The sequence below is a fragment of the Zingiber officinale genome, chromosome 8A (assembly GCF_018446385.1).
Source record: "Zingiber officinale cultivar Zhangliang chromosome 8A, Zo_v1.1, whole genome shotgun sequence".
NCBI classification, from domain to species: domain Eukaryota; kingdom Viridiplantae; phylum Streptophyta; class Magnoliopsida; order Zingiberales; family Zingiberaceae; genus Zingiber; species Zingiber officinale.
Window position 1 is genome coordinate 8,786,658 of NC_056000.1, and position 23,265 is coordinate 8,809,922.

At 41.5% G+C, this 23,265-nt stretch overlaps 1 protein-coding gene across 6 annotated transcripts; it reads right to left on the reverse strand.

The window, feature by feature from the left end:
• Positions 1-4,552: 4,552 nt before the first annotated feature.
• On the reverse strand, positions 4,553-8,610 carry LOC122012279 (homeobox-leucine zipper protein ANTHOCYANINLESS 2-like). 6 transcript variants are annotated; one of them, XM_042568756.1, is made up of 10 exons: positions 8,458-8,598; positions 8,163-8,298; positions 7,829-7,962; positions 7,553-7,734; positions 7,322-7,439; positions 6,548-7,228; positions 6,333-6,434; positions 5,853-6,228; positions 5,371-5,744; positions 4,553-5,265 (listed from the first exon to the last, which is right to left on the reverse strand). In XM_042568756.1, the coding sequence occupies exons 3-10, from the start codon at positions 7,922-7,924 to the stop codon at positions 4,921-4,923; spliced, it is 2,274 nt and encodes a 757-aa protein (XP_042424690.1). In that variant the 5' UTR covers positions 7,925-7,962; positions 8,163-8,298; positions 8,458-8,598; the 3' UTR covers positions 4,553-4,920. The 6 variants fall into 6 exon arrangements, with proteins under 6 accessions (XP_042424690.1, XP_042424691.1, XP_042424694.1 ...); XM_042568757.1 differs by having other exon boundaries at positions 8,499-8,592; XM_042568760.1 differs by having other exon boundaries at positions 8,163-8,287; positions 8,458-8,588.
• Between the last annotated feature and the right edge of the window lie 14,655 nt (positions 8,611-23,265).

The following is a 23,265-nucleotide window of genomic DNA, read 5'->3' on the forward strand; positions in this document are numbered from 1 at the left end:
AAAATTTACTCAGCCTTGGACAATTGGTGGAAAATGGGTACAAGCTCTGCTTCGATAACAATGAATGTGTTATATTTGACAGGAGAGATAAGTCAAAGGTGTTCACAAAGATCAAAATGGTCAATCGAAGCTTCGCTCTCAACATCAATTATGCCGATCTAAAAGCTCATCGAGCTTCTACCTCGGACTACCTGACATCAACCTTATGGCATCGACGACTTGGTCATCTTAATTTTCAAAGCCTCAAAGAATTATCTGGCAAGAGTATGGTGCAAGGACTTCCTCACATAGAAGGAAAGCAACATATATGCGAAGGATGCGCGTTTGGAAAGCAACATCGACTTCCTTTCCCGAAAGGAGTATCATGGAGAGCTAAAGAAAAGTTGGAACTTATCCACACCGACGTCTGCGGACCGATGGACACCCTTTCTCATGCTCAGAATAGGTATTTCATTCTTTTCATCGATGATCACACTCGCATGACTTGGGTCTATTTCATGAGACAGAAGTCGGAAGTATTTATGATATTCAAGAAGTTTAAGAGTCTCGTCGAAAAACAGAGTGGATGCTTCATCAAAATCTTAAGAAGTGACAGAGGCAAAGAATACACTTCTAAAGAATTTCATAATTTTTGTGAAGATGAAGGAGTAGAAAGGCAACTAACGGTAAGGTACACCCCTCAACAAAATGGTGTTACCGAGAGGAAAAACCAGACAATCGTTGAAATGGCAAAATCAATGATGCACGAGAAAGGTTTACCCAAAATCTTCTGGGCTGAAGCAGTCTACACAACCGTTTACTTATCCAATCGATGTCCAACCACGGCCATACCAAACAAGACTCCGTTTGAAGCATGGAGTGGTAGAAGACCATCGGTGAACCATCTCAAGGTATTCGGAAGCATTTGCTATTCTCAAATTCCAAAAGAGAAACGAAGCAAACTTGACGAATCTAGCGAAAGATGTATTTTTGTCGGCTACAGTACCATGAGCAAAGGTTATAGACTATTTAACCTACAGTTGGGTCAAGTTATTATTAGCCGAGATGTTCAAGTTGATGAAAATGCTTTATGGAATTGGGAAGAAAACAAAGTTGAGAAGAAAGACATTTTGATCAGTACTGACAAAGAAGATGAAATTGAGCCAAGCACACCAGATTCAAGCTCATCTCAACCCAATGACGAAAGCTCAACTGATCCAACTTCATCAAACTCCTCATCCCCGAGCACAACTCCAAAAAGGTACAGATCATTAGATGATATATATGCTACATGCAATTATTGCTCCATTGAGCCTGAGAACTTTGATGAAGCAATCAAAGAAGAATTGTGGAAAAAAACAATGGAGGAGGAAGTCCGTGTGATTGGAAAAAATCAGACATGGGAGCTTGTTGATAAACCGACAAATAAAGAAGTCATAGGTGTTAAATGGATCTACAAAGTCAAGCACAACCCAGACGGATCCATTCAAAAACACAAAGCAAGACTAGTTGCCAAAGATTATTCTCAACAGCCTGGAATTGACTATGGGGAGACATTTGCCCCAGTAGCTCGGCTTGACACAATCCGAGCTATAATTGCATTCGCCACCAGCAAAGGGTGGAAACTTTATCAGCTTGATGTCAAGTCAGCGTTTCTCAATGGTGAATTGAAGGAAGAAGTGTATGTAGATCAACCTCAGGGTTTCATCCTAAAAGGAAAAGAAGGAAAAGTCTACAAACTTAAGAAAGCACTATATGGACTTAAACAATCTCCTCGCGCTTGGTACAGTGAGATCGACAACTATTTCAACCAAACAAAATTCGAGAAGAGTAAGAGTGAACCAACTTTGTATGTCAAGCATCAAGGTAATGATGTTCTTATAGTCACTCTTTATGTTGATGATCTAATTTTCACTGGAAGTAACAAGAAGATGATCGAAGAGTTCAAAAATGGCATGACTCAAAAGTATGAAATGAGCGATATGGGTCTACTTCGACATTTCTTGGGCATGGAGATCTACCAAGAAGAAGAGATAGTATTTATTTGCCAAAAGATATATGCAGAAAAGATTCTGAAGAAATTCAACATGCTGGGATGCAATCCTGTCTCTACACCACTTATTATGGGGGAGAAATTGAAAAAGGAAGATGGAGGAAAAGCAGCGGATGTCACTCATTACCGTAGCCTCATTGGTAATTTGTTATACCTCACAGCAACTAGACCTGATCTCATGTATGCTGCAAGTCTACTCTCAAGATTTATGCAGAGTCCGAGCCATTTTCATCTCGGTGCAGCAAAGCGCGTCTTACGATATGTTCAAGGGACAACCGACCTCGGTCTAAGCTTTCAAAAGAATCACGCACTTAACCTTGTCGGTTATTGTGACAGTGATCTTGGTGGATCCTTAGACGACATGAAAAGCACCTCGGGGTACTGTTTCTCTTTTGGTTCAGCAATATTCTCATGGTTGTCCAAGAAACAACAAAGTGTTGCACAATCGTCTGCGGAAGCCGAGTACATCTCAGCATCAGTAGCCACTTCACAAGCAATTTGGCTTCGAAGAATCTTAGCTGATCTCGGTCATCATCAGATTGAAGGAACCGTGCTATACTGCGATAACAAATCTGCAATCGCTATGGCTAAGAACCCAGTTCACCACAGCCGAACTCGACATATAGCACTCAAGCATCATTTCATTCGACAGACAATTGAAGATAAAGAAATTCAACTTGAGTTCTGTCGATCTGAGGAGCAATTGTCTGACATCTTCACAAAAGCACTTCCGAGAGAAAGATTTGAATAGCTCCGAGCCAAACTTGGAATCCGACAACACATTAAGGGGGAGTGTTAAAGTTAATGTGTTGACCATCATTATGAGGAAGTTGGACCATCACTCTTCCATCGTGCATGCAATTGTTGTATGAATCAAAGAGTCACCTTGATAAGCTAAACGGTTACTTAGCATTTAAGCTTACTTACCCTCTAAGTTTCTTTCAAATCTATATAAAGGTTTTGTAATCAAAAGTTTATGATATAGAAAACAAAATATCTCTTTCTCCTTAAGAGTTCTACCAAAATTCTTCAATAATATGATATACGTGCTTTTGAAATCCTCCCAATTTGCCAAGTTGATGATTTCTAGAGATGTCTGATTCAAATTAAGATCGCACCCCATGCACACGAGGGATGTTGATTTTATAAAATTGTAGTATATATTTCAAAAGTTTTTTAAACGAATAAAGTAGTTAAATTTTCGAAATTATCAAATTAAGTAGGTTAATTTTAAAATTATTAAATCATATATTCACTTCCTATTTTATTCGTTAATCAATTGACTGATAAAAAAATTAGTCAAATTGATTTCTGTTTGAAAATCAGTCGATTGATTTTAACACCGATTGAATTGATTTTTGTCTGTGTCGTCGAAGTTTTGAGCAAATGATTGGTAATAAAAATCAGTTAAATCGTCCATGCCCCTCAGTTTGTCCGTTGGTTTAGAGAAGGATATCTACGGAGCATGGATGTGAAGCTACCAGCTAGTAATGAAGTTGAAGGGCATGTTCAGTAGCTAAGATATTCAACTTTAGTTATTATTTCTTATTGAGGGTTAATGAAGCTTAGAACTTTGCTTAATTATTTTGGCTATTCCTAAAATATATATTATTGTTATCTAATTACATAACACATGGGTCAAATGATGCTAATTAAGACTTATGATCATTGGCCCTAAAAAGATCCATGAAAATATTACCTCAACAACACCTCTAAGGTAGCTTCCCATGCATTGTTTGGAAGGGAGGTAAATTATAGGGGTTGAGATAATCAACGGGACATTTTACATCTGTTGGAAGTCGATTTCAGACTTATTGACAACAACATCATATGAACTAACTGTGCCAATCCATGGGGACGATGCTAAGGCCTATCATCCAACTATGGAAGCAACAATTGTCTTGGAAGCATTCTCTTTTTGCTGGAGGTTCATTGTATACAGGACAAGCCTCTAGACACCATAGAGTTGCACCATGTTTGCTGATCAATTATAACACAATTAACAGAGTGCTTTTTGTTTTTTCTATTCCTTTGCTTTGATTTTCCTGTTCTTTGTGTGAAAGTTGGGCCAGGCAGCATTATAGATTCTTAAAAGTTCGAGTGTCGATATGTGATTACCCACCCCATTGGTAGTAGTAATTTTTCTCTAATTACATCAAAATACAAGTTTCTCTAATTCAAAGTTTGAGCATTTGAATTGTGATCATAATAATGATTAATTATTTAATTATATTACTCGTGCAAAAAAGTTGTCAAGGACGAAGGAACCATGTGCATGGTATTTGATCAACAGCTAGCAAAGCCAAACAAAGGAGCAGCATTAATCGATCTCGGTCGAGGACGTAGCATTAAATTTACGAGCAGAGTTGCAGACCGTGGCATTAATGCGCTCTGCTGGCACTGACCAACTTACGTTTAATGCATGGCAGAGGTGAGACGTCAATGCATCGATGAGGACAAACCAACACACCATTAATTGATGCCCTATATTTCATCACCACCATCATCAGATCTGAATCGGGATCAAAAAGAAACGTACACGATTTACTAATTGCATCCACTCGATCACAATTGAACAATAAGATCAAAACAAATGTGCGTCGAGCACTCTCGTGCAAGAATTAATTCACTATCCTATACACGTACAGAATGAAGTGTTTGAGAAAGGAAACAAGATCATTGAGCGCTGTAGCTGCCTACTGGTTTCATCTGGAGACCGAGTCAATGCCCGAACCGAACCACCATCATATGTCACGCACGCGCGGTTCGTTCTTGACTCCATCTCTCCATTTATTTATCGTTATTTATTTTTTATTTTTTCATTTGATTCATTCGTGTTGTTCGATCGATCGATCGATCGACGGAGGAGGGAGGATCTAGGCTTATAATTAGTCGCCGTAGTGGAACACTGCAGCTTTGATTTTCTGAACCGTGCAGGAGATGAGGTTGTTCACGGTCTCCACAGACTCCACCGTCAGCTTCGCCGTCGGTTGGTTGTTTACCAGGATCTGGAATCCGACGGTGAGAAGAGAACCCTCGCCGTGGGAGGCGCCACCGCCGTCGGGGAGGATGGCGAATCCAGAAGGCAGCAACGCCACGTAGGCCGAGTCGCCGCCGTTCATGACTAGGTGCATGGCCGGCACGTCCACCGGCGCGTATACCACCATCGCGCCCGACGCGTCGATGCACGTCTGTTGCAATATCAGCATGCTTGTTTGGTTCGAGTTCACCGCCTGCGATTTAATTTCAAAAACGGAATTTTGGTTTCAAATTGCTGTCATGTTATGGATCGATTGATCGATCGGTATGCAGGTGCAATCGATTAATAGAATGCGTACGCTGGCGCGGAGGAGGGAGACGGCGTTGCCGGCGTCCTGGCCTTTGGCGATGTGCGCCATCTCGCACATGGGGCCGCCGTTGGACAGGATGTCCCACTTGCTGCGGAAGCTCGCCTCGCGGAGGAAGTCGAAGAGGCGCTTCGGCGAGATCAGGGGCAGAGGAACAGAGGTGGCGGCGCTGAGCACCACGCCGGCCGGCTCCCCCGGGTCGCCCATGCTCTTCCGCGTCATCACGTGCACGTTGGGACCGATGCTGTGCGACTCCAGCTTCGTCCACTCGTGCGCCGACGACGCGCACACGCCGGTGCAGAAAGCCTCGGTCATCCTCTGCGCCAGCTTCAGCATGCTCCGCCGCCCGCTCGGCGTTATCGTCCCTGTAATTCCGCCAATCCAAAAAAATAAAAAAAGTTATAGATCGATTAATTAATTGCACGTCCGCATTCTATAATTAATTAAAATGAATTTAAAAAGCTGAACGTCACCGGACTCGTCGACGTTGGAGGCGGACAAGAGAATGGCGAGGCACTCGCACTGGCGCTGAAGGGTGGCCAACCACCGGCCGGCGCCGAAGGCGAGGCCGGAGCGGAGCAGCGGGCGGTACAGATGATGCACTTGTGCCTCGTCGTACTCTGCGTGCTCCACCCACACGAGTTTGCAGTAACCATTGGGCATGTCTTGAACCACAAAACCAGTAGGCATCAATCTGCAGCTGGATCCAGACGATACGTTTTCTCTGATAAAATCAACGGAGACGTCCACCACAACCCAGGTGCCCTCCGCGTGCTGCTTACTAAATCTGAGGAAGTTCAACTCCCGAATCGCAACTAACGGCGACAAAACTTGTAGCTCAGCGTGCATCTACGTTTATATATATATAATTAACCATATAATTAATAAAATTGTTGCTCAACCATTTCGATCGAAAATTAATTAACAAAGAATAATTAATTTTGTTGGCTCACCAGTTGTAAGGCACCGTTTTTAGTTCCACCCACGCCATTGCATATCACTTCTATGGTCGACGCCTTTGCTACGATGGAAGAGAACATATTTGCCCAACGATCCTACGTTACGGTCGAACAATTAATTAATTAATTAATTAGCAAGAGGGATTCGATCGTGTGCTTTTGTTTAATAAAATTTTAAATAAATATGAAATTATAATTTAATTACTTACGCAATCCATCAGTGTTTCGACGAGGGCAAGGCTGTTTATGATCACCATCCCCGTTTGCCTCGAAGCCTCGGCGACGAACCCAGCCGCCGGCGACATGCCAGCGATGCGGCGTACGCTGTGGTGGTACTGCTCGTAGTTCAAGGTCTCCGAACCGCCGTCTGTGCTTCGGATCCAAAGCGGCGCGTCCATGTGCGCCATGGCCACTAGTTCATCCATGGCCGCCAGTGCAAGCTCTAACAACATGCTCCTGTCGGCTGAGGTCGGGTGTGCGACGGGAGCGCCATCCAACGGATTGACGATCGCCGGTGCCGGTGGAAAAAGATCGGGCGCGGCGGCAGGCGAGACTAGTCCCGCGAACCCACCGTTGCTGCCGACGCCAAGCTCCAGGAGCGAGCTCGGAAAGGGGGGCGGCGCGACGTCGACGCTGTGAGCCGGGAAAGAAGCCATGGAGCGGCCGAGGAACCTTCCGGCGAGGGAGCAGACCCGTTCGAGCTCCTCCTTGAGCCGGGCGTTTTCCACGCGGAGGTTCTGCTCCTCGATGGAGATCTCTCCGAGCATCGCCACGCCGCCGCAGTTGTTGCAGATCGGATTCCTCGTCGCCTCCCTGATCGCCATGTTCTCCGCACGCAGCTTGTCGTTCTCCTGGCGGAGGATCGCGTTCTCGTGCCGCTCGATTTGAGTCTGTAATCATCATCACGCGCGAGCGACTAAATTATCGGATCAATGAGTAGTATTTCTCGATTGTCGAAATCAAAAGAGAAATTAATTAGTTACCTTCATCTGAGTGCGTCGATTCTGGAACCAGAACTTGACCTGCCGGCTCTCCAGGCAAAGCCGCTTGCTCAGTTCGAGCCTTTGTTTATCATCAGGGTGCGGGCACTCCTTGAACAAACTAAGGATCGATGAAAAATTAGAATTTTCATAATCATTTAATTATAACAAAAATAAACAAAAACAAACAGGAATCTCTTAAGTAATTAATTGCAGGAAACATCGATCAATTACGCTTCGAGTTCTTGGATTTGTTGTGGAGTGTGGCGATGGTATCTCTTCTTTTTACGGGGATTCTGTTCTTGATCGTCGTCGTCGCCGGAGACAGCCTCCAAGTTGTCGCTTCCTGACCTGCTGTCGTTCTCATCGCCGGCCATCATTCGGCTTAAGTTCAAGTGTCCTTCGATGTCGGTTTGCTGCAGGAAGACGAATGGATCCAAAAATCGTGATAGATCAGTGAGTCAATCGACCTTTAAAAAACATATATAGAATAAGAATAGTAAATTTTACCAGGCCGAGGGAGAGAGCAGGGGAAGTGAAGGAGTGCTGTTTTGGGGGTCTGTGGGTGACAAAGTCGGCCGGAGAGAGATCGCTGCAGGCGTTCATGGAGCCGGCGCTGCTGTCCTCAGGGAAATCCACCCGATCTGCTAAAAATCATCAAATTCTTTGTGTCAATTTATATCTCCCTTATTCTAACAACTAAAAATCTCTTCTCATGGAAATTATGCTACACGATCTACCTTAATTCCGATCATGATCACGCAACAACAATACCAGAAACTAAATTTAAGGGGGAAAAGAAAGAAAGAAAGACACATACATAGATTAAAAATCTATCTCTTACAATTAAGGAAACAAGATCAGGAAAGGAGAGAGGATCACAGGAAGCAAAATCACTGGTTCGATTCCATTTCCACCCCACTCTCTCTCTCTCTTAATTATTTGCATTCATGGCTGTAGCAGAAGCTCCTTCAAAAACCCTAATAACTCAGAAACATAATAGGCGATAACATCAAACTCAATATAATCAATCGATACAGCAGCAAAGCAAAACAAATCGATCGAGATTTGGACGATCGTCGCTAGCTGCAACATCCACCGGTCGATCGAGCAGAGAAAGCAAATAATTAATTAAATACCAAAAAGGAAGCGAGGAAGCAGCTGTAAGAGGAAAACCCACGCTAGCTAGCCTGTGGTCTCTGCGCCTTCCCCACCCTCATAATTAAACAACTACGCCAACTATAAAAGATCGACAAATAAACGAAACCTTTAATTTCGGTAGCTCGTACAAGATTAAAAACTCGATCGATCGATCGATCGATCGATATATGCCATAACGTCGTAAAATTCGAGGAGTCGACGTGGCACTGCAGCCACACAGTGCGAAACTTTATGAACGAAAATAAATAAATAAATTTAAGAGTTTGACTTCTAATACGACAATAACAGTGACGACGTGTCGAATCGCAAATCCTGACGCAACGCCGGGCTCAATCTTTCACCCGATCAAATGGTGACGGTTAAAAAATTAAATAAATAAATAATTGAGACGGTGGTAAAGTGTTTTTGGTTTTTCTGAAAATGGGAAAATTTTAGAAAATTTATATAGAAGCCTGCTTGTTGAAGAACTGCATGTATTATTGCGAGGGATTACCTTAGCTTGTTGCATCTGCATCCTTCTCCGACGTGGACTGATGGAGACTCCACGGGGAGTGATGGAGATGTGAAGAAGAGGATGGAAACAAAATATGGATCAGGGGAAATGTTCATCAGGAGCCGTCCCATCGAGATCCGAAGGTGGGACTAAATCGGGCGTGGATTTGTTTTATTTTAGCTTGTACTGCAAATTACCGTGTTTTATGGAAGACTAAATTAAACCTAATTCAATAATCACATCAACCACTGATTTTATTTTTATTTTTATTTTATTTTATTTTATTTTTAGTGCAAAGGCTGATAGCGTTTAGTTGCCAAGATTTTGTCACTTTTCTGGCCACCACACTTGTTATAATTTTTGCTTCGTCTTAGTCAAGTTAGCTCCACAAACAGGAGGACAAACAACCCTTTCTTCTTCCGTGCTTCCTACTCTTAACAAACAAAGTTCATGTCGTGAATTACATCGGGATATTTTAACCGCTCGAGGATCTACCTTTTTTTGCTCGTGTATACTCTTAATCATTTTGATCCTTAAAATAATTTGGAGTTATTAACTTGAGTGGAAAGCATGATTTGCAGAAACAACTAATAGATATTAAAAGGCATTGACGTAGTCTGTGTGACTGATTAGTTTAGTTTGCTAATTGAATCTGACAGAAGCAAAGGAAAAGACAAAGTAATTAAAGTGCAAAGTGTGATTAGGTCAACAGATACTACACCATATTTTCTGAATTGCATGTATGCTAATTCATTTTGGGAATCTAATTAAAAATTCTACCAGTACACATGAGTGAGCAAGCAACTTATGCAGAAACGACAATACAAACAGCCATAGTTAAACTGTTTCATCCATTTAGATCGATTAACTTTCAAGGATTCAACGGCAATTCTATTCATCTGTTATTCCATGTCTATCATTATATACATATCTTGATCTTCAATAGTTTCTCTTATCTTAATTAATCTCTAAATATCAATATTTTTCAGAAAGAAAAATAAGCCATGTGGATGCATTTGGATCATGTACAAAATATATATATATATGAATATGATTGCAATGGAGATATCTAAATATTATACATATCCCTTATTCATCTTTAATTAAAATAAATTAATTTGGTGAAATTAATAGGAAAGCGACATTGCATTATTGCAAGGAAACAAATGGAAGACGTAATTGCATCTATGTCAAATGAACAAATTAATGCAACCATGTGGGGAAGGCATTAATTCCTTATCAAACCTTTTTCTTGAAGATAAAAAGTGCAAATAAATATTATCTAATTGGTACGTCAGTATATAATTGTGACAAGTTTGGAGGATAATTAATGATCGATAAAGAAGATCCATATCTTATATATCTATGAGTTAATTATCCAAAGACAACTTGTATGATATTTAACCATACGAATATGAATCCATTATTCTCCATTGTTTGAGTCAACATCTAGAAGCTAATAATAGTAATAATAATAATAATAATGATAAAATTTAAAAGAAGAGTACTAGTGAAACGTTGGTACGATGTCAATCACACAAAGGACATTAGAGAACCTTGAGATATTAGGAGCAACAACTACGATGAAGCCAAAGTGATGGTTGGGCTGGAGCGAGGACAACAATTAGATAGGGCGATATATGATAGGAGCAAGAGTGAATGACGAATGAGGACTATTTTGTAAAAAAAAAAAAAAAGATAATAAATAAAATAAATAAAAATATATCTATAGTTCACATCTCTTAGAAACTTTATTAATTGCCATTCAACTATGATTGGTTTTTCTAATAAATCGTATGAAATTTTCATTAAAAAAAGGTAAAATAAAGGATCGTCTCCATTCACAATGAAACGGCCCAATAGCCCAATGAATCTATGTCTAAACGGGCCAAACCAAGATTGACCCAACTTAATTCGCTCATGGATTCCATTTATTTGTTACAAAAAGACCAATGATAAATTATTATAAGTTATATAATTAAATCTATTCAAACTCACACGTTAAAATACAGACAATTTTAAATTTAAAAAATGTATACATGAGACAGTGAGACACTATATTTAACTTACCTATTCATGTCAAAGCAAATCAAGTTAACATTCACATCAACTTACTGAATTAAAAAATTATTTCTCCCACTCTATACGATTGCGTAGTCAAAATTTTCAATCATGAGTGATAATTTTTAAAAAAATACAAATATTAGTATACATCATCCTCCAAAAACTTAAATTTCAAATTTAAAGAATTACAATGAACTTAAATTTAAATTTTTTTACCATAAGAATAATTCTTGATTCTAATTGAAACAATCATCCATCTATCCTTAAAACGGACTCGAAATTTAAAAATTATTTATGATCTCATTTCCTCGTAATATTTAATTTTTTTACATATAAGACTTTCATTATGTTCCAAATAACCATTGTAACTAGTAACCTAATAAAATAAAATTTATATTTTACCACTCTCCTATTAATAAAATATGAAAGAAGAAAGGAATAATTGACTCTTCTTTCTTGAAAGACCATTGCTTTTGAGAAAAATAGAGAAGAGAAGATAAGGAGGAAAAAGTAAAAGAGAAGAGCTTTACCATCTTCATTAGCAACCTCGACTAATTTTGGTGAGCTCGGAAACAACGTTGATACGACGATGAATATAGGGCCCCCAAAAGTGAGTCAAAGCAGTGAAGATCGGCTGACGTGGAGGTCAAAGTCATAGGGTCGGACGGACTATGAAACCACGGACTATGGATGACCGAGCGGGCCTCTAGAGCCGATCGGATGTGAAAGGTCGACCGGACCATCCGAGCAGTCACCCTCTACAACTTGCAACTGAGATACAGAGTCAAATACTAAGTCACCTGGCCCACCGCCCTGGCTGATCAGACCTTAGGTCTGATCGGGCATAATGCACCCCTCTGACGATAATAGAGCTAAGTGAAGAACAGGTCAACTGCTTCACTCTATACGGCCGAACTGGTGACGTCTCGGGCGGGCGACCCCCGATCGACCCACAGCAGAACCCACATACATACTTTACCGTACTCTTTTGGAAGTTTGTGTCATCGTCAACAGAGAATGTCAAGCAAGCAAATACTATTTTAGAAGCTTCTAGCCTGTCACATCAGAGATTTACGTGCTCGCTTACGGAAGGGTGTCAGAGACACTTTTCAACTTATCTTTTCGTAGGACGCTTTGGAAAGCGTGCATATGCTTTGGGATATGTGCATAGTGGCACTATAAAAGGGGATCTCCATCTACAGACAGAGGTATGTAATGCTTCATTTGTGAACATGCTCATTGCTATAGTCTTTTATTGTTCTTCTTCTCCTCATACATAGATCACTAACTTGAGCGTCGAAGGACCAACGCCGGGACCCCTTCCCTAGCCCGACACTAACACTCTTGGTTTTGCAGGACAGCGCAGAGTCTTCTTCTAGTTAACGACAGAGCCATGTTCCCAGCCAACCCTAAACCCTGGACGACTCACCACAATGACGTTAACCCAAAAAGAGCTAGAGATGCTAATAAATGTCTGAGCTGTAAAGATGGTGCAACAGCAACAGGAGATAACATCAAACAACCGAGTGTCGAATGACCTAGCTATATCAGTAACAGGTCAGCGAGCTGACCCAAGAGCCCAAGCAGAAGACCAGGTTGGCCGCAAGCCGCACCATCGGCCGACAGGCGCCTTCCAGGAAGCACCGAATGTGTCGATCCCATATCACAAGGTGTTATTCCACACGCCCTAGGAGGAGCATGGCCGAGTAGCATGGCCTAGCCAAATGGACACAAAGACCATATTCCGCACAACCTTAGAGCACAAACCATCTACAGTCCTATCAAGCTGGGTAGTAAGTTTGCGATTGAATTTATGTAAATTATAAAAATATTTGTTCTATGAATGTAGAAAAATTTAAATGAAAAATTACTAAGTATTCCAGACTCTCGCGTTGTTCGACCAAGTTATAAGCGAGTAAAGCCCTCGCACTAAGTGTCCCAGACTCTTGCGTCGTTCAACCAAGTCATAAGAGAGCAAAGTCCTCGTGCTAAGTGTCCCAAACTCTAGTATTGATCGGTTGAGTTATAAATGTGCATGCTCTCATGCCTCAAGACTCTCGTGTCATTCGACCGAGTTATAAGAGAGCAAATCCCTCGCGCCAAGTGCCCCAGATTCTCTTGCCTTTTGGCCAAGTTATAAGTGAGCATGCTCTTACACCTCCAGACTCTCATGTCATTCAGTCAAGTTATAAGCAAGCAAAGCCCTCACGCCAAGTGTCCCAGACTCTCGTGTCATTCGATCGAATTATAAGTGAGTATGCTCTCATGCCTCCAGACTTTCGTGTCGTTCGACCGAGTTATAAGTGAACAAAGCCCTCGGCTAAAGTGTTCCAGATTCTCGTGTCGTTCAGCCGAGTTATAAGTGAGCATACCCTCATGCTTCCAAACTCTCACGTCATTCGACCGAGTTATAAGCGAACAAAACCCTCAAGCCAAGTGTCCTAGACTCTCGAGCCGTTCGACCAAATTATAAGCGAACAAAACTCTCACACTGAGTACCCCAAACTCTAGAGCCGCTCAATCGAGTTATAAGTGAGCTAAGTTCTCAAGCTTCTAGACTCTTTTGCTGTTCGACCAAGTTTTGAGCAAGCTTGGCTCTCGCGCTCCGTTTTGGTCGAGTGAGACCGGAAAAACTAAGTCTCATATACTAAAATTAAGTTATAAGTTAGCACATCTACAAAGTGCAAACTTTAAAGCACATGACAAGCATGCGTTGAACGGAACTAAGAGAATTTCTACAAAGAGTACTTAGTTTTTACAAGAAATTATCGACAAGCTTAAAATAAAACTATACCAGATCAACAACTACATCATCTGGGAGCATTTCCACAATCTTCTCCCTCTTGATGAATGCTGTCGGGACCTCTACTGAAAGGAACCAGCCCTCCTTTAGCTGCTAAAGGGTCCCATCAATGCCATAGCCGAATAGCCGGAGAGTCTGATCAGTCAGCATCTAGTTGAAATCCTTAGAGCGAAGATACTCTACCTTGTAGGTTTCCAACAGACCGGGCTCTTCTTCCTTGTAATTAACAAGTTTGGCCTTCAGGAAGCGTAGCTCGGCGTCTTTTTTTTTTTTTTTTAACAATTATCCTTTTGTGCTCGTCGAGCTGAAGTTCGTGGCCTACTTGCTTGGCCGTAAGGCCGACTTTCTCTACGGCCAAGGTGGCTTCGGCTTCCTCAAGTTTTTTGGCCAAGACCCAGGCCTCTTTATTCTTGATATCTAAATCTTCAATGACCCTAAGTTTTCAAGGGTTGGCCGAGCTAATCTTCACCTCAAAATTATGTGCTTGATTCCTAAGATTTTCTAGCTTAACAACCTGGTCATGGATTTTGTCCTTTTCCATGGCTAAAGCCCGCTCGAAATTCAATAGCTACTCAAAAGTTCTCTCCAAGTCATCCTTTAATTGGGTAACTTCGGCAGTCAATCGCTCGACCAGAGATTACAAGGTGCTTGTCTCCCTAGCAAGGGCTTGCATCTCCTTATTTTCGTGTTCCAAGTAGGCCATATTAGAATTTGAGGGATGTCCTAAGGTAATAGCCTTACATTTTTTTCTATTTATTTGATAAGTATAGATTCACTATTTGAGTGCAAATTATATGTTTGATTGTCTTGAACTCATTTACTGAATGCCCGTAATATAATTCATAGCATGAGAGAATTTGTGACTGAATCACAACTAATGATTATCTCTACATGTGCAATTATGAATATATTGAAATTTTCCTAGTCATCAAATTGATGCATTCGGACATCATCAATTTTGTAAGACTAGCATGGGTTATACTTCTTAGTTCGGCCATGCAGCTATTTTCTCACTGGCTGGAGACATTGAGATGTCGAGAGTTAAACATGAATGTTGGTTATGGTAACTAGTTCATTGGAGTGACTCGCTGTAAGACTTCATATGGTTCTCTACATAAATATAGATATATCTGTGAAGTTCTTATTGCAGCACGAGTGCAAGTTTCCTTCTGTTAGGATCGATGATCGCGGCTAGAGAGGGGGGGTGTGAATAGCCGCCCCAAATTCTTTCGTTTCTTCCTACGATTAGGGTTAGCGCAGCGGAAATAACTAAATAGAAATGAAAACGGAGAATAGCAAACCTCAAACTCGTCGATGTAACGAGGTTCGGAGATGAAACTCCTACTCCTCGGCGTGTCCGTAAGGTGGATGAAGCCTATCAATCCGTCGGTGGATGAGTCCCCGGAAAACCGGCTAATAAGAACACTCCTTCTGGGTGGAGAAACCTCGCCACAATGTTTTGCAAAAGCAATACAGGAGTAGAAAGCATCAAGAAGCAAAATACAATACAAATGTATGAAACACCTTCGCTTACTTGCCTTCTCTTCGACTGGATGAAGCAGCAACTTCAAGCGACGCCTACAACAGCAGGAACCCAGCCGAAAGGAAGCTCACGCGAAGCTTAGACGAGAGCTCAGCAAAGCTCTAGAGAAGAAACCAGGAAGAACTTGCAGAAGCAAGAAGAAACAGAGAGGAAGAAGAAGATTGCCGTAGAAGCCCTTGAACTCCTTCTTATAACCTCTGATATCCTGAGCCAATCTGCGAACCTGCAAGCAAAAAGACCAGAACACAGAAGCCCGAAATAACCTAGCCGTTGAGTCACAACGGCTAGTCCTGGACCGATCAGGCTCCAACCTGATCGGTCCACACTGTCCCTGATCGGTCTTGGGGACCGATTATGCTAAGCCTGGACCGATCAGGCTATGTCCTGATCGGTCCAGGAGGTGTCTGATCGGTCCCTTGGACCGATCAGCCTTTCTCCTTCTTCTCTTCTGTTTGCTTCCTGATCGGTCTTCAGACCGATCAAATAATCCACAGAAGCATTCTGTTTGATTACTGATCGGTCACCAGACCGATCAGCCGTATCACTGGATCAGTCCCCAGATCGATCCAGAGCTTGGTTTTTGCCCAAACCAAGTCCCAAACCTTCCAAACCAACATCCGGTCAACCTTGACCTGTTGGTACATCATGCTTAGCATCCGGTCACTCTCTTGACCTGCTAAGACTCCCCACCAAGTGTCTGGTCAATCCCTTTGACCCACTTGGACTTTTCTCTTCGTGTCAAGTATCCGGTCACTCCCTTGACCTACTTGACCTTCTCAACACCAGATGTCCGATCACCCTTGATCCATCTGGATTTTCCCTTGCCCGGCTTCACTCACCAGGACTTTCACCTAGCTTCACTCACTAGGGTTTTCACCTGGCTTCACTCACCAGGATTTCCAATCTGCCCGACTTCACTCACCAGGACTTTCCAATTGCCTGGCTTCACTCACCAGGACTTTCCCACTGCCTGGCTTCACTCACCAGGACTTTCACCTAGCTTCACTAACTAGGATTTTCACAACTGCCTGACTTCACTCACCAGGACTTTCCCACTGCCTGGCTTCACTCACCAGGACTTTCCCAACTGTCTGGCTTCACTCACCAGGACTTTCCCACTGCCTGGCTTCACTCACCAGGACTTTCCACATCCGGTCCAGAGAACGAGCTACCAAGCCCTCTCTGACCAAGTCCGGAGAACGAGCTGCCGAGCCCTCTCCGACTTCGTCTGGTCCAGAGAACGAGCTACCGAGCCCTCTCTGACCTAGTCAGAGCTACCGAGCTACCGAGCTACCGAGCTACCGGGCTACCGGGCTACCGAGCTACCGAGCTACCGAGCTACCGAGCTACCGAGCTACTGAGCCCTCTCTGACTTCCCATGCCAAGCTTCCATACTTGGACTTCTCCCGTGCCAAGCTCCCTGCTTGGACTTTTCCGTGCCAAGTCTCCCTGCTTGGACTTTTCCCGTGCCAAGCTCCCTGCTTGGACTTTTCCGAGTCAGGTCAACTCACCTCGGGTCAACCAGGTCAACCTTGACCACGGGTTGCACCCACAATCTCCCAAGCTTGTATCCTTGTAAAACATCAAGGTACAACTTTTCTGTTCACGTCAAACATTGTCAAACATAACTCGTCAAACATCAAAACACAACTCGAGTCAAGTCAACTCGAGTCTGGTCAACCAGGTCAACCTTGACCTAAGGTTGCACCAACAATCTCCCCCTTTTTGATGTTTGAAAAAACCCATAATCAAACCCATAATCAAGTTAGGTTAACCCGATAACCTAACTTAGGTTTTCCAATGTTCTTCTTTGAACATTCTCTAGACATTCTCCATTCTCCTTTCTACTCTCCCCCTTTCTTCCTAATGAAAGTCTCATACCTTTCATTGAAACTCTTAATTTCCCCCTTGATACTAAGGTCCAACAATTAACTTAGTGATAATCCCATATCACTCAAGTCTTTAGGAGTAAAAACTCCCCCTAAAAGTCAACTCCCCTTGACTAATAGGTAAAATTCCCCCTAAAGGTCAACTCCCCCTTGACCATTGCACCAACAATGTCTTGGAGAGTTTCAAACCTTCAAAATACCAACTCCCGAGCTGAAATTTCAGACAACCAGTCGAATTTCAGCAATTTGGCACGCCCTGATCGGTCACCAGACCGATCAGGCTTCCTCTGGATCGGTCACAGTAACCGATCCACGCCTCCCTGGACCGATCAGAATCCTCTCTGATCGGTCCACAGCTCTGATTTCTGATTTCTGAATTTTTCTTCTCCCGAAATTCAGAAACCTCTAGAAAATCATAGAAAATTTCAAAAATTGTAAAATTTTGAGGATACATTCCTCATAACATATACTATCATGGAAAAATAGTTTTCTATGAAAATAACTTCCATTTTCAAAACTTGATACAAAGTTCAAAAGACTTTGAAATAGCTCAAAGTTAAGTCATCTTTGTATCAACTTGTTCAATGATGAAGGCTATTACTAGAAAAGCTTCATCAAGGTTTTTCAAATCAATTTTGAAATGATTTTAAACCCTTTAATTTGAGACCACAATCTTTGGGCTAAATGTACATGACTTGTACATAAACTTTCCCTATGATCCCCAATTTTGAATTAGGCTCATCTAGGTACAAGAACTATGCACCTTGTTCCTAACTCAACATCATAATATCTCACACACATCTAAGGTGTATCAAACACATCCAAGTCAATTTTGATGTGAGATATGGGTTTAGGTTAGCTTATTCTAAGTTCTCATGTATTTTTCTAAACAACAATTTGATCTCCATATCAAATTGTGTTTCTTATCCTTAGATCAATTTCATTGATTATAAATGCAAGAAATGATGACATGACATAAAATGATATCATACATAATAACATGTGCCAATGTCATAATGTCATGGCATAAAGTATGAAACTTAAATAAAGTATGACATATAAATAACCTAAGCATTATCATGATATTTCAAATGATCATAAAATAAATATGATGTCATGACATGGCATATGGCAAACAATATATGGCAAATAGCACATAAAGGTATAGAAAATACCTAATTCTAGCCTTAGTTGCCATTTTTGATAATTTTGATCATTTTGCCATAAATTCTATATTCCTAAGTGTAATAGACCTAAAATCATATACCAAAGATTTTTAGATCACTATGTGCCAATTAGATTGACTCTAGAAAATTCCTCAAGTGTGGTTGGCACATCCTAATCACCTTAAGAATAACTTTCCATTTCATTTTCAAGGCTTGGTTACACCTTGAAAATTCCTAAAGTGCCACTTTTTGCCATGATTAGGTTAACTACCTATTCAAGTAAGGTTGGCACACCCTAACTCATCTAGCGTGATGAAATAACGCTCCTAGGAACCCAATACCTATTTGAGCTCATTGGGTTCACTAAATATTCACTAGGGATGACTTCCCTAGCAACCCTCCTAATGACCCTCCTAGGCTTTGAAGCCTTGGTCATTTGGGACTCATCAAGATCAACTCTAGGGGTGACTCCCCTTGTGACCTTGGTGATGGTCTTCCTAGCCCTAGATTTTGTTCCATAATCGAATGGAACATTATGATAAGTGGACTTGACCACTTGGGACTTAGGTTTGTGACCCAAACCTTTCTTGTCCTTGGACATTGGTTTTTGACCCTTAAACCCTAGAGATAACTTCTCCAAGTTCTTAAGAGCCTTTTCCAAAGTATCAAGTCTTGACCTCAAGACTTGATTCTCCTTCTCTAATACCTCAATTTTTAATTTGTCATTGTTCTTTGAGGTATTCCAAGGCATATGTCTAGTTGTTTTGGGATTTCTACCTAGGTTCTCCTTAGCCTTAGATGAGTTAGTCCTAGGGTTGGCTTTCCTAGTGTTATCCTTATCTAGGCTCACATGTTTGGCACCTAAGCATGTGTATCGATTTCTAATGTTATCATGCTTACCATTATTAACAATAGCAATAAGGCTACTAGCATGTGTCTTATTATTATTGCAATAATGTGCCTTAGAGATTACCTTAGGGTTTGCCTTAGCTCCCCCTATCGATGTGCTCATCTTCTTGTCCTTGTGAGGTTGCCTCCCCCTCGGACATTGGCTCCGATAATGTCCCCTTCGCTTGCATTGGAAGCACACCACGTGCTCCTTGCTCTTGCGTATCGGGACTCCGGCTTCCTTGATCTTTGGCGCCGGTGGAGTCTTCCTAACCCTCTTTGGACACTTACTCTTGTAATGTCCATACTCCCTACACTCAAAGCACATTATGTGTAATTTGCTAGAAATTAAAATGCTTGAGTTACCTAGGTTTGAGGATGGATGTGAGCTCTCTTCTTCATCCCTTCCGGAGATAGAAACTTCTTCTTCTTGCTCCGATCTTGAAGAGGAACTCTCCTCCTCTTCTTCTTTAGATGTTGAGTGACCCTCAACTTCTAAATCCTCTCCTCCATGATGTGAGCTACTTGGCTCACTTGACTCCTCTTCATGGCTTGAAGTGGAGTTCCCCTCATGGAACTTAGCCAAGTTGTTCCACAACTCCTTGGCATTGTTGTATCCACCTATCTTACATAGAATGTCATTAGGTAATGAGAATTCAAATACTTTCATTACCTCATCGTTGATTGTGGAATGGTGGATTTGTTCCCTTGTCCACTTCTTCTTCTCGAGTGGTTTTCCTTCCTTATCCATCGGAGGCTTGAAACCTAATTGAACACAACTCCAATTTTCAAGGTTAGTCATAAGAAAGTACTTCATTCTTACCTTCCAAAACGCGAAGTCGTCGCGATCGTAGAAGGGTGGAATCGTGACGTCTTCTCCGAGTTGATCCATCTCTAGCTTGTGCTCCCTCGGGTGTTAATCCGGCGAAGAGCGACCTCGCTCTGATACCACTTGTTAGGATCGATGATCGCGGCTAGAGAGGGGGGGTGTGAATAGCCGCCCCAAATTCTTTCGTTTCTTCCTACGATTAGGGTTAGCGCAGCGGAAATAACTAAATAGAAATGGAAACGGAGAATAGTAAACCTCAAACTCGTCGATGTAACGAGGTTCGGAGATGAAACTCCTACTCCTCGACATGTCCGTAAGGTGGACGAAGCCTATCAATCCGTCGGTGGATGAGTCCCCGGAAAATCGGCTAATAAGAACACTCCTTCTGGGTGGAGAAACCTCGCTTCAATGTTTTGCAAAAGCAATACAGGAGTAGAAAGCAGCAAGAAGCAAAATACAATACAAATGTATGAAACACCTTCGCTTACTTGCCTTCTCTTCGACTGGATGAAGCAGCAACTTCAAGCGACGCCTACAACAGCAGGAACCCAGCCGAAAGGAAGCTCACGCGAAGCTTAGACGAGAGCTCAGCAAAGCTCTAGAGAAGAAACCAGGAAGAACTTGCAGAAGCAAGAAGAAACAGAGAGGAAGAAGAAGATTGCCGTAGAATCCCTTGAACTCCTTCTTATAACCTCTGATATCCTGAGCCAATCTGCGAACCTGCAAGCAAAAAGACCAGAACACAGAAGCCCGAAATAACCTAGCCATTGAGTCACAACGGCTAGTCCTGGACCGATCAGGCTCCAACCTGATCGGTCCACACTGTCCCTGATCGGTCTTGGGGACCGATCAGCCTTTCTCCTTCTTCTCTTCTGTTTGCTTCCTGATCGATCTTCAGACCGATCAGATAATCCACAGAAGCATTCTGTTTGATTACTGATCGATCACCAGACCGATCAGCCGTATCACTGGATCGGTCCCCAGATCGATCCAGAGCTTGATTTTTGCCCAAACCAAGTCCCAAACCTTCCAAACCAACATCCGGTCAACCTTGACCTGTTGGTACATCATGCTTAGCATCCGGTCACTCCCTTGACCTGCTAAGACTCCCCACCAAGTGTCCGGTCAATCCCTTTGACCCACTTGGACTTTTCTCTTCGTGTCAAGTATCCGGTCACTCCCTTGACCTACTTGACCTTCTCAACACCAGATGTCCGATCACCCTTGATCCATCTGGATTTTCCTGGCCGGCTTCACTCACGGGACTTTCACCTAGCTTCACTCACTAGGGTTTTCACCGGCTTCACTCACCAGATTTCCAATCTCGGCTCACTCACGGGACTTTCCAACTGCCCAGCTTCACTCACTGTGACTTTCCCTAGCTTCACTCACGGGACTTTCACCTAGCTTCACTCACTAGGGTTTTCACTGGCTTCACTCACGGGACTTTCCACCCTCGCATTAGAGTGTATACTAAAAGCCTAGCTTTTGGTATAAATATTTATCTAGAAATAAGAATCACATTCGTCAAATGTCTACATTTATGATAAATGTAGTTGCTCAATTAATTTATATTGTAGATAACATGGTGTGTGGTGTCACACACAGAAGATCATGTTATTGGTTCCTTATAAATTATAAACAGTAGCTCACGACCAAGATGGAAAGGAACAAACCATTGGAAGGTCGTAGTGTAATTAGGTATTAGTTTATCTTAACTATATAATTACACTAGTACACTTAGAGTGTATTGAGTAGGACCATTTGAGGTCGTTCCTTTTATACTGACTTTATGAAGGAACAAAGACCTCAGTTATTATGGAAGTGTGTGCTCTTAATCCTAATATAATAACAAGCACATATATTTGATATTTATTTATTTAATTTATCAATGGGTGAGATTTAGTTCGATGAATCAATAAGCCCGATAAGTTGGGAAATGATATCACTTATAGTGTGTGTTGTTGATTATAGAAGAAAACTGTGTCCTAGTAATCTAGGTTGAGAATGTCCCCAAGAGGAACTCATAAGGATTGTCATGTTAAACCCTGCAGGTGGACTTAGTCCGACATGATGATGAAGTTGAGTGGTACTACTCTTGGAGCTAGATATTAATTAAGTGAGTTGTCAATAACTTACTTAATTAGTGGACATTTGTTATCTTAAACACAGGGAGACTAACACACTCATAATAAGAAGGAGCCCAAAATGTAATTTGGGATTGGTGCGGTAGTTAAATAATAGTTCTCTAGTGGAATGAATTATTATTGATAAAATTAAGTTGTGTGTTCGGGGCGAACACGGGATGCTTAATTTTATCGGGAGAACAAAACCAATTCCTCCTCTCGGTTCCTATCGTAGCCTCTTAATTATAGAGTACTATACCCAACTATACCCACCTTCTTACCCATCCTATAGGGGGCCGGCCAAGCTAGCTTGGAGACCAAGCTAGGGCCGGCCATGTTTTGGTTCATGGGTGAATTCATGTGGCCGGCCCTAGCTTGAACTCAAGCTTAGGTGGCCGGCCCTATTAAAATAAAAAGGAATTTTATTTTTAAAATTTTTCTTATGTGGATAACATGATTTAAAAGAGAGTTTAAAAAAAAATTAAATCTTTCCTTTTATAAGATTCTACAAAAGATTAAGAGAAGAGTTAAATCTCTTTCCTTATTTGTAGATTAAAAGGTAGATTTTAATTTTAGTAAAAACTTTCCTTTTAATCATGTTCATGATTTAAAAGAGAGTTTAAAAATTAAATATCTCTTTTATAAAGCTTCTACAAAGATTAAGAAAAGATTAGATATCTTTCCTTATTTGTAGATTGGAAGAGATTTTAATTTTTAAAGATAACTTTCTTTTTATCCACATGTTTAAAAGAAATATTTTAATTTATAAAATTTCCTTTTTATTGACCATCATGAAGGGAAAAATTATTAGAGAAATTTTTTATAAAATTTCCAGAAACAAATTAGGAAAGTTTTAATTTTTGATTGAATTAAATTCCTTTGCTTGGTTTAAAGTGGCCGGCCACATTGATGATGAGAAAAAAATTATTTTTAATTAAATAAATTTTCCTTATCAATGGCAAAAGAATTAAGGAAATTTTTATTT